Source organism: Apis mellifera, linkage group LG9, assembly GCF_003254395.2.
Source record: "Apis mellifera strain DH4 linkage group LG9, Amel_HAv3.1, whole genome shotgun sequence".
In the NCBI taxonomy this organism is placed as follows: domain Eukaryota; kingdom Metazoa; phylum Arthropoda; class Insecta; order Hymenoptera; family Apidae; genus Apis; species Apis mellifera.
The window spans coordinates 2,638,536-2,651,627 of record NC_037646.1 but is presented as its reverse complement, the minus strand read 5'-3'; the positions used below and the strand labels follow the sequence as shown (position 1 = coordinate 2,651,627).

Below are 13,092 nucleotides of genomic sequence, written 5' to 3'. Positions count from 1 at the left end.
TGATGTACGTCTAATTGTTCCTGTCTTCCTCTATCCATCATGTCTCCAGCACGTCATATAAATGAACTTGTAACTTTTTTTTTTTCTTTTTTTTGGATCCGTATGCACATCTGGACATCTGAATAATGTATACACACACAAGATTTGCCTCGTGTATCAGATCCTACACACACACTCCCTTGATATGTTTCTACTGTCACAGAATAGAATATTTATATATTTTCCACCGATGAGCCTGAAAAGAATTTCCTTGGATTGCCCGTATTATTACACGTCTTATTACACCTACTACATTTGTAAAAAAAAAACATATACTGTACTACACACACGTACACGTACGCGCGGGCACGCGCACACGTGTATATGTATATACACACACATATATATATATATGCATTTATTATACGAATTATAAATATAGCGAATAAATGAGTGATGAAATTGTATAATAAATGTATATGCGTGGTATATACAATATATATATTATATATTATATATATTATATATACACTTTTAGAGACAGTGTTAGATACGCAGAATTCGCAGTTCAGTATCTGCTCTTCGAATTAGTTGTCAATCAGCGTTAACGCAACCATGCTTCCACAATCCTGAATAACAGTTCCCCCAAAACCCTTGGTCCACCGACACTTTCAGTCAATCAGCTAGTCCAATTACCATCTCAGATTCACTATACCCAGTAACTGGTGTTAGCTTGTTTGTTTACTTGACCGCACTTGGAACAAATACGGCTTTGATTTCCTTCGAATTTTGACGAACAACGAGGAACGATAAAGTGAAATTGTATCTAAAAATAGTCATTACGAGTTATTTTATTTGAGGAATTCTGTCCTCAAAGAAAAATGCTTCGTCGAAGTATTAATCGTTTGAATATTTTAATTTATTAATTTGATTCCTCGTTTTTCGAATTGCATTTAATCAGAATAATAATTTTCGAACTGTAGTTATACGTAACTACAGATAGAAAATCAAAGATAAATAAAATAATATAAATATAGGCGAAGAATATCCTTGATTTCATAATTTAAAATTGTTATTAGAATATATTTTATCATAAAATGGAAATTATAAATTTTGTTAAATGCAGATCTGTCACTCGTGCAATCATATTTACGCGAACGTGATATAGAAAAGGAAAGCAATAAATGTTGGAGCTGTATTTCTCTCCGAGTGCAAAGGGTCAACGCCCAGCATGTACCCTGCATTTCCAACTTAAATTTAGATCATATATATGTATATGATCTAATGCAATACTTAAGTGTAATAACCTTGGTGTTTTAGACAGCATTAATCATTGTTTTTACGTGTAAATCTTGGAGAAAGGACAGTGGTAAAGTGAAATTTGCCTTGGATTATAAGCTCGCAGGATGGATCATGTGAATTATTACAAATTAATTTCTCTAAAACTATGAAAACATATGACTACAATAATATATACTGTATACTGCAATATTTCTATATAAATATTTAATTCATGATTTAATAAGTCGTTACATGCATGTAACGATTCATTGTAAAACAAAAATATAAGAATTTCAAAGAATACGTTATTGATAATAATTTTCACAAATTATTTATTATTTTTAATTTGTAATTGAATAATATAATTTTTTCTATTCTTTATTTATTTACATTAAAAAGTGATTATTTAAAAAAGTTAAAGTACTAAATAGAAATATATTAATTTTATAATCATTTGTAAAAATTTAAAAATTGCATAATATTTTTTTAATATTTTTATTTTTTTTTAAATTTTACAGAATAAGAATATATAATTTTGATAATTTTTATTAATTCATAATTTAACATAGAATAAACTTCCTTTTGTTCTTCGAATTTAATAACAACATTGATCAATTCGAAAGAAAAATTATGTTTTTGATAGTTTTTGAGATTATTTTCGGATAACAATTTATATGACTCGTCCTGTATACGCTTTATATACGTGTATCGATGTTACACGTATATAAAGCTATATATATACGCATATATGTACTTGTATATTGCTAATCATGTGTCACGCGCTATTCAGAACGAAATGGAATTTTGTCAATGGGCCAATAATCGAATTTTTTAGATTAGGGAAGATTTGTATAGTCATACATATATATATACATTCTTCTTGAATTGATAATTTCATTTATAATTTGTGTCAGCGTGATTTATGCTTTTTATTATAAGATGACAATAATAAACTCAATATCATCGGTATTAGCTCCTTCAATTATATGAATGTTGAATTACTTATATACACGATTACGCATACGAGTGTGCAGAGTGAGCCATCAACAAATGATAAATAATGTCTTTAATAAAATACATAATTATAGATTATGTTTTCGATATTTTTTTTTTTCAGAGTTACCAAGGTTATCAATCTCTTCCTAAATGAATCTATATGTTTACTCCTTGCATGTCGTAGTTAATAAAATTTCCAAAGTGTATATATATATATATATATTTATGTATATATATATTTATATATACATATGGATAATAATTTGATACAATTGCAAAATATTTCAATATCAATGTCCTTTGGCACCAACGCATTTCTTTTTAGAAACGACCCATTAAAATTACAATTTTTTATAATTATTTTCTTACTGCTCGTGTTTCTCGGAATAATTTAGGTTTCCTTTTTTTTTTTTATTCTCATACGTTAAATCATTTTTTTTTTCTTTTTTTCAAGAAAGAATCGTTCGACCGGTGTCACATCTCGAGGATTAAAGATTTTCGTCGAGAGAAACGTATCGAGAAAAAAAAAAGAAACTTGTAGATTTATTTAGAGGCAATGATAACGTGGATAACTTTGAAAGTAACGATCCCCGAATTAATTAAAAGAAAAAAAAAAAAAAGAAATAATATCAAAGTGAATCAGAATCTTTTTTCCTTTACTTTCAACTCTCGAGAAAGATATTTCGGTCTTTTATCCTCCAATTTAACTCACTCTGTATAATTCATAGTCATTTTTTTTTCTTTTTTTTTTTTTTTCGATCTCATATACGTACACAGAGACAATTATTTACGACGGTACTGTTGATCGTTGCACGTACTTACTCGATACACCGAGCAGCGTCCTAGTGACAAATATATATTTAGTCAAGGTGTCACTCGTCGAATGTATTCACTATCATTTTTCTCTATATTTCACGTATGATATTATCATCAACTTTAACTGTTCCTCGAGAGATATTTCGTTTACATATAGCTTACCGGCAGGCATGAATTTGCGGCGATTTTTTCAAGATGCATTAAACCGCGAGAAAAATTCGAGAAGCGAAATCCTAACCTCAACACGGAACTATATCATACTCATGTAAAATATTTTCGTATCGTCTGTTATATCGATCGACGAATATTATAAAAGATACTATGAGCAAACGTTCGAATTTCTCGAATGTACGATAACATTTTTCCACGATTTTCGATTTTTTCTCTCTCTTTCTCTCTGCTGTTTCTCTCTTTCTCTCTTTCTCTCTCTCTCTTTCTCTCTCTCTCTTTCTGTCTATCTATCTATTACATGGGCAAGATAGAACTCGAACGACACGTGAAGATTCTTCATTCTATTAGACAATAATATACACAATAATATATACTCATAACTTCTCTCATATATACACAACACTCACGTATATATATCGACATTCACGTAACAAAAGCGTCGGCCCCGTACAAGTAGATTTTAAAAAGATGACCTCATCTCTTAAGGCTTAATATTTGATATCATGTATTTTGGCCCATGCTGGATTCAGTGGCACACAAAATCCATGTGTTTTTTAATATATTATTTCCTTTTTTTTTTTTTTTTTCAATATGTAAAGCGTCGATCGATCACTGGGAAACAAGAGAAAAAAAAAAAAAAAAAAAAGAGAATTGTCTGTGTCTGCTGAGTTCATGATGAGCCTCGCATTTTTAGACGCCATATCAAGTAGAAAAGGATTGGGCATGGAATGTCTATGGTGAAGTTTTTCTTATTCGATGCAATAACACTTTTTTCGTCAGTTTTAGGCAGTATTTTTTTTTTTTTTTTGTCTATTTGTATGAATTTATTATTACGTTTATAATTAGTGAGAGTATGTGATTTATTAATCCACACCGCACGTAGTGATTAACACGAATTAGAGGAAAAAAGAATAATGAGTCTTGTGCTTGTATAATTTTATTGCAAGGATCGAACCGTCTCAACGAGCCTGCACTCTACATATTTTCATCCAGTTTTTTGTCATGTTTATTGTATAATGTATGTCTAGCACAGATGATTTACCACGTATGTTGTGTGTGTAATGCTCGCGTGCTCGCATGCAGCGAGCGCGTGTGCATAGTTATTCGATCACGTTAGTCGGCTAAAACGACTCACCTCAATTCCTATCGCAGTTCTGGTAAGTTTAGTCACATTAATTAGTTTCTACTTTTATACATATATATATTATATGTCTATGTTCAATGTGTGTATAATTTTTTATCAAATACTCGGGGATCGCGATTTTTCTAATAAATATTTCCTCGATCTTTAATTTTCAAATAATTATTTTTCGCAAGATTTGTGATTATACAAGTCGCGAGAGTACTTTTGTACTATTTAAAAAAGAAATTAAATTAATGAAAGATTACGTATATGTAGAGCATAATGAGTTTATTCAAATCTTTTTGAAAAAGAAATTTTTCAAATAATTTTTACATTTTGTCTGGATATATTTTTCATAATAAAGTAATAATGTATTGAAACTTGTTTTATTTACTTGTTTTAAAGTTTTGTCATTATAAAATAGAAAAAAAAAGAACAAAAAAGAATTCTAAAAATTTTTGAAAGTTAATTTTACTTTCTCAAAGTAATATTCCACTTAAAAAAGTCAATATACACGAGATAAAAAGTTCATGAACTCATCGTAAAATTATATATATCTTTTATTGTTGAATGTTACTATAATAAGTTTCAAAACATTCCTTTTAAAAAGCTATGCACCGATGATTTATACATTTTTCAAAAACAATTTTGGAAATCTCTTGATGTCATTAAAGCCATAAAAATGTTTTTATTTTTGGAAATAAAAAGAAAATTATTAGATTCAATGAACGAGAAGAATGTTCCAATTCTAAACAAGTTATTTCAGTAACTGAAAGCTTGAAAGAAAGGCACTTTATGACATCGAAAATAACATGATAGTTTTAATACAATATCTAACAGTTTTAAAGTTTTATTTCACAAAATTGTTTGGAAAAGTGGACAGAATCATTGACATTCTTCTGAAAAGGAATATTTCGAAGTTGATAGTGACATCTAGTAGTGAAGTACGTAATTTAATCGCGACGAATTCTCGAACTTTATTATCAGATCTCACATAACCCATTCTGCTCTACATGCTCCCAAAAACAAAACTTCGTTAAAAACAAAACTTTTTTTTTTTTTGCTTCTAACAATACAATTCATATGAATTATATAAATTGTGCAAAAACTTTTGCGACTGATTGTATATATATATATATTATTCCAAATTATTATATATAACTAGAATGATAATATCGTTTCCGACAGATCTTTGAATCGAAGATTGTTATTGTGGCAGCAGACTAAACTGGTATATACGAAAATACGTTCTCCATATTTTTTTTTTTTCTTCTCAGTCGGTTGCGCCGTATATATTTTCGCGCGTATATATTTTCATTTGACCGTATTTACGCCCTCGAGCGGCATCACGACAAGTGTATATATTCTCTCTCTCTCTCTCTCTCTTTCTCTCTCTGTCTTTCTGTCTCGAGGAATCGTGTTCAAAGAAAGAAAAAGCAAATGGAAAAACATTAAAAGCTGGTGGCTGGTGGCAATCAGAGAGAGAAAAAAACGTAACGAAATCGTTAGTCGGTTGATACATATGTATGTATATTATATATATAGAGCGTGTACATGGTAGTTGCTTGTAAGTCTTCGTATTTTTTTTTTTTTATTTATCTTCTTCTGTTTTTTTTTATTTTTTTATTTTTTTTTTTTAATTTTCGATCATCCGTGTTACTTTTATCGGGAGTGGAATCTAATTCGTTCGTTGTGTTGGCAGACATATTGTCGTGTGTGGCCACATCACCTACGAATCAGTCTCGCACTTCCTCAAGGACTTCTTGCACGAGGACCGCGAGGACGTCGACGTGGAAGTTGTCTTCTTGCATAGGTATGGTTATCGGTCCGATATCTATTATTTCACTCTAAATCAGACCTCGATGCATATCTATCTTCCTAGTTATGGTCTCTCATTTCGGTCAACGAACCTCTGTATAATCTCAGCATGTGCAGCATTAATTGCAGACAATTTTTTTTTTCGTTTTTTTTTTTTTTTTTAACACGATTATACAGGATGTTTTGACACTTATCCTTCCATGTCCTAACTCACTTGTCGTATATCGAGATCGATCAGATTCGATTTTATTACGATTTAATTCGAACTTAATTGTTATTGAAATTCAATTGATATATTTATAACGATTTTCTCCACATTTGAGTCACCTCACTCAGTTAAAAATAAATACGCGATAATGCGTTTATACACATGTGTTAAACGATATAAAATTAAGTAAGTCTGCTACTGTAATCGTTACCGATAAGCAGTCACTCACGTCAAAAAACAATGTCATGCGATATCGATGATTATCACGAAAAGAGTAATAAATTACGCTTGTAATTTATTGTTGTGACGATTTGGGGTAAGTGTAGGCAATACGATTTGCCTAGGTTTCACAATTGTGTATATCAGCTTTCCAGCGGTTACACGACTAAAGACGATCAGACACTGCCGATCTTATTTCTTTTATTATTCCATTTTCAATGCGGGCTTTTGGGTCAATGCGAATGTTAATTTAAGAGCTTAATGTCAAGGCTAATGTTTCGATGGTCAACAGAGAGAGGGAACAGGATGTACCGAAATACACAGTGTAGAGAAAGGCCAAGGGTATCTGGTGTTCCAATGCACCACGTGTTTCGATTGATCGAGCCATGAGGTCTGATCGTCATTGTCGTAAGGAGTGATCTGTGTTTCCAGGAAAGAGCCAGATCTCGAATTGGAGGGTCTCCTGAAGAGGCATTACACGACCGTGGAGTTTTTTCAGGGCACTATGATGAATGCTGTGGACCTGGAGCGTGTCAAGGTATCCTGAACCCTAAAGCAACCATCACACGAATCCTCACCCCTTCAATATCGAATATCCTTACTCTCTGTCCTTTGCGTGGCCGCTCGTGCTTTTTATTTCCTTCTAGTTTTTTGCGCGGTTATTTACTCAACAGCAGTTGATCGATCGATATAGATGTCTCTAAAAAAGATATATATTTTAAATTAGATATTCAATTTATGACGTGTAAAATGTATACGATTAGATTTGCAATTAGGTTTGTTCAGTTTTAATTCTTACTCGATTGTATTTCTCTTTTTCTCTTTTATTCTTCTCTCTACGTATTTTGCCATCTTTCATCCTTTTTTTTTTGTTTTATTTTCTTTTTTATTTATACAGTGGTTTGATAATGTATTTGCAATTGAGGTATTGCTTTCTTTATTTTAAAAACTAGTAATATTTTGTGAATAAAATAATTGTTATAGTTAAAATAGTTAAAAGAGATAATTAGAGGAATTGAAGATATGGAGATAAAAATGTGACGAGAAGTAATATATTTAAAAATTTTTTTTTTGTTATATGTGGTACGAATGAAAAGGCAATTTCTCATTTAAACATAAGCATAAAATGTGAAATCAAATTTTTTGTGTATTATTTTTAAGAGAATTGAAAGTTCGCCAGATATGCATATAATTAATACACATGGGTATATTCATTATTGTTTTCATCTTAATTGTCATTAGTATGAATTAACATTTTATATTTCTTGTCATTTAAATTTTTTATTTTTTTGATAGATATATTCATATTGAATTTATTAATTTTTGATAGTTGAATGCTTTTTTAATTGATCGAATAAAACTCTATACATATTTAGCATAATAAGAATGCAATCCATATAATTTTATATTTTCTTCGAATCATAAGTAATAAAATTAATCAAATTATCAAAAAAAATTTATAAAAAAAATTTTTTTTATGAAGAAAATTCCATTTCACGTTTTCTATCTTTACTTGTGAAATTACATTCTTTTCAATTGTATCACAGATTACATTCTTATTTTAAATAATTTCTAATCTTGAACAATCTTAAACTACTTGTCGATAATTTTGTATCAAAAAATAATCATCGTCACAGGAATTACATTTGGAAAAACAATTACAATTAAATGTAAAACTTTCTTAACCTCAACACTTTCGTCTGCGAAACAGTTTTCCTTTTTATCGTATGACATCACTCTTGAAAATGAACATTTCAAGTGAAATGTTTCTCCATATTATATTTCGAGATTACGCAGATAATCGCATTAGTCATTTATTAAAAATCACCTTATACATATGTTGGTGTATGTACATAATACACATATATATGTACATATATGTATATGTACAAATTTATACGTAGAAAGCAATTGCCTGCGACTGCATGGTATGCTGTAATGAGCTATGGAGCCGAATCAGCGTGCAGTAGAGACTTACTTAGATCTATTACAACGTTTATCGTATCCTTGACTTACGAGGAAGCATATTTACAATATGAAATGAATGTTGTAGAACAGTGATTCTCAACCTGAGTTGCTTTTCATTTTTAAATAGATAATTTTTAACATTTATAGTAAATGTTGGATAAGTAGCCAAAAAAATCGAAATCCAAATTGTGCATTTATAAAATAATGAAATTTAGAAAAATTAAATTATTTGATCAAACCTTATAGTTCTTTTCCAATTTTGTCACAAAAATATTTGCAATACAATGTAAAAATTGGATAAATCGAAACTCAAATTGTGTATCTATGAAATAATATATTGAATCAATATAATTCGATCATAATTCTTTTTATACTTTCTTGAATATAGAAATATTTATCAGGATATATATAATAAAATTTGTATAAAAATTTGTATAAAATTCAAAGATTAAGATTCAGTTATGAAGTAAATATTAAAAGTAAATATTAAAGTGAATATTAATCATTTTTCTCGTATTTTGTTAAACACAGAATACAGTAAAAATTGGACAAATACTGAAGAATCAGAATTCAAATTGTACATTTTTCGAAAATATTGAGAATTTAATCTTTGCATGGTTCGATCAGAATTTTTTTGTATTTCACAAAATATAGAAAACAAGATCAAAGAAAAATTCTATAATAATGGTAACTATTGATCACTATTAACACTTATCTGATGTTTACTATATTTATATATTTTATAAAGATATTTATCTTACACGAAAAGAAAGAAATTGCAAGATATATAAATATTGCGACTCAGTAAAGGTTGGGAAACGATCCATTAGAAGGTTAATCACTTGATATTCCTCGAAGGTCTGACGTTAAACACGACAGCATTATTACTACTACTTACTACTACTTATGTTATAAGTCGAATCTCCGCCCATCTCTGGCGGGCCTACTCAGCGATAATTCGCAAAAAAGGCGTCCTCCGATATCTGAGGTGAACATTATTTATGAAAAGAAACGTATCATTTTGTCGGGCTCGTGCCATTTAGGAAACCACCAGATCTCGAGCTGGAGGGACTATTCAAACGGCACTTCACCACCGTGGAGTTCTTTCAGGGGACCATCATGAACCCCATTGATCTGCAACGGGTCAAGGTGAGTCTGATATCTATTCTGCCCCCTCCAAAGTTATTGATAAAAATCCTCGTCTCCTTTTCAACATATGCAAGATAATACCTGTGATAATTATACCGATTTGTATCAACCTGCGTGTATTATTTGGCGAACGCCACTATGCATATGTATACGTGTACATTGTGTCCATGAAACAGTGGAATATTTTTTGGAGAGATGAAAATAAATGTTAAATTTGTTATTAAGATTTTTGAGTGTGAATCCAATTGGAAATTTTATTCTAATATTTTGTCAGCATTGAAATTATGTTTTTCAGATTTAAATAACATCTATGATATTAGTATTTGAAACATTTTATGAAAGTTTAAAAGTGATTTGAAAAAATAGGATTTATTTATTACATATTTAATTAATTGAATTTTATTCTAATATATATATATATAATAGTAAAGTTTCATGAAAAAAATATTGAAGGATATAACATACATAAAATATATTGCATGAAATAGATGGAAAAAAAAGAATTGAATATTCTAATTGTGATTGCAATAAAGAATAATAACATTTAATAATAATATACATTATTATTATTAATTATATTATTTGGTTTTTTCTAACAATAATATAATAGTTTTATTTAAAGCGAATTAAATTATATCAATATTAAATTTTCTTTATGAACATTTTTTTATATATATTTTCAATTAATCTTAAAAATATTCTACTATTTTCAAATTAATTGGACATATCGTATACATATATTTATGTACATACATATACATCTTTGTGCTCAACATTCACAGGATCATCGAATTATCGTATTCCTTCGTTGTGTTATAGCAGCTTTCATGACGTAGTACTTGTACTTTGAACTTTATATTATTGTTGTCAAAATATTATTATAATTATATTTGTTGTCAAAATATTCAATTAAATTATTTTCAATAATATAAATTTCATTTGAAATATAATATTTAGATTAAATATATATTCTTTGAGAGACTAAATAAATTATAGAATATAAATAAATTAAAGGAAAAGATTTTTAATAAAATAAAATATCTTGTATTTATCAATTGAATATTTTAAAAGATGACATATATATTTGATAATATAAAAATATAATTTTTCTTAATGAATTAATATAAATATAAGTGTTGAATAATTTTAATTTTAATTTTGATTTTAATTAAAAATAAAGTATAAAGTTATATTCTAAATATAACTTATAAATATATTTAAATGTAATATATTAAATTTTCAATCAAAAATGCTATATATATATATGTAAAAAAAATATACATTGTAATTATACATTAAAACTGTATTATAGTGGTACTTCTCAATTGGTTTTCATCGTTGCCATTAGAGGGATAAGTATACGCTTTCTCACAAGTGTTCATGTTCTTCTCTTATAAATACTATTCCTCTTAATATTTCAGCATCTAAGATATAGGCTTGTCAATAAGCGCCTTTTAATAAGCGTCGCTGGTTTATTTTTTTTTCTTTTTTATATTTCTTTTCTTTTTTGTTTTTTCTTTTTTTTTTTCATTTATATTTCATTATATTTCATTTATATAGTCTATAAGTTATAAATTCATAAGTTAGATGTTAATTATAAATATATATTATTAAATATAGTTTAAATATAAGTTATTTAAGTATATCATATTTAGTTCTTAATTTACAAATAATTTACAAATAAATAAAATTGCATTTAATTGTAATGTACAGTATATTAAATATATTATTTACTATCAGAAAGTACAAGGAATATGGTCTCATGATTGCTGCTTCAAAATTTTAGTAGTCGTTCGAAAACGTGCGAAAGGACAAATGTTGTTGTTCCAAAATAATTGTTGCCTGTATGTACCCTTCTGTGCATATTGACGATGTTTCATGAAATCCCTTTGACGCGCTTTCCATGCTGTCATCTGCTTTCGTGTTCCAATATGTAATAGCTCGTACAAGTTTAATCGAATACACGATATCTCAGCAAACGTTGAACGATAAAGTTATCAAATGAAAGTTAAAAATCTTTTAATATTTCTCCCTCGATTCTAAATTCTTCGAAAATATTTTGTCATCTCAATGCCAATCTCTTGCCAAGGGATTTTGAAAAAATAATAATTATATCTGTAAAAAAAAAAAATATTCTTAGTTTCTTCTGACGTTAATATGTATACATTTTAACATCTATATCAAATTGCGTGAAAATAAGTCTCTCGAAGATTGTTTACACCTACTGGATACAACTATGTGTCTACTATCAATCGAGGTGGGTAAGTGCTTGTGAATGAAATTTAAATAAATAATTATACTATATTATATTAAATATTACTTTTTCTGTTAAAGATTTAGTTTACAATAGCGATTCATAATTCTTTATTAAGTACATAGATTCTGCATTTGAAGAAGAAAGAAAGAAAAAAAAGAAAAAGTGACAGAATAGTGTGCTTGGCTATTTGTATAATATTTCTTTTATATCGATTAAATTTAAGTCAGGTTGTAGATGCGCATGTTGATGATACTTTGATATATTATTTTGGTGATTCGTTGTTTAATAATATTTTAGAAATATTGTAAAGATTTGCTTTAAAATGAATCGAAGATACTGTAAAATATAATATATGATAAATAATAGAGATTTTTTTTTTTAATAAAATTATATAGATACGAAAAATTAATATTGTAGTATTCTCATAAATTATTCTCTCATATATTATTTTTTATCTCATATTTTTTTTTCAAGAGTTTAAAATCACAAAAGCATTGAAAGTTTCAAGGACTCAAAAGAACTTTTTGAGTTGTTTTTTTCCAAAAGTTTCAAGTGCTTTATCCTTAATAAATGCATACATGAAGAATTTTGAAATATAATACCTTTAAAATACAATTTAAAATCATATTTTCATTTTTGAAAATATCGATTTCTAAAAAAATTTTGATAGATATTCTTTTCTCAGTATCTACGACGCATGCCGATAATTATTATCTATTATTAAACGCTTATAAAAGAAAATATGTAGTTGCATATTCCTGCATATTCGATGTACCACAGTGATTAGTTTTCCCGTATTCTCTTTGCCTGATATTCATCATTTCCCAAAAAACACATTTCACTTGATCAAAAAATCACATACCATACATATGGCGGACTTTACTTTTTATAAGTATTTATTGATTGAACTTAATTTTATCAGGTATATTTCCCGTATATATTTGAAAGCAATGTGAATCAAATGACATGTGAAATTGTACAATTGTTATTTGCATTGAATAATGATCGAATAGAATAAGTTTTGCGCTACATTTTCTTTCGCTAATGATTCCTTAGTTGAAAATTTGTTCAAAAGCAGTTTCTATTTTGTAATTGCTTTCCAACCAT

The 13,092-nt window shown here is 28.1% G+C and overlaps 1 protein-coding gene across 38 annotated transcripts in view; it reads left to right on the top strand.

The window, feature by feature from the left end:
* LOC413994 (calcium-activated potassium channel slowpoke) overlaps nucleotides 1-13,092 on the top strand; it is a 120,026-nt gene that overhangs the window by 58,479 nt on the left and 48,455 nt on the right. For 32 of the 38 annotated variants that reach the window (XM_026442903.1, XM_026442884.1, XM_026442885.1 and 29 more), the window contains exons 7-8: nucleotides 6,069-6,179; nucleotides 9,623-9,728. In XM_026442903.1, coding sequence (XP_026298688.1) covers nucleotides 6,069-6,179; nucleotides 9,623-9,728 — 217 coding nt within the window. Of the gene's footprint in view, nucleotides 1-6,068; nucleotides 6,180-7,043; nucleotides 7,150-9,622; nucleotides 9,729-13,092 lie in introns of all 38 variants that reach the window. The other 6 variants (XM_026442888.1, XM_026442898.1, XM_026442887.1 and 3 more) reach the window with 1 other exon arrangement.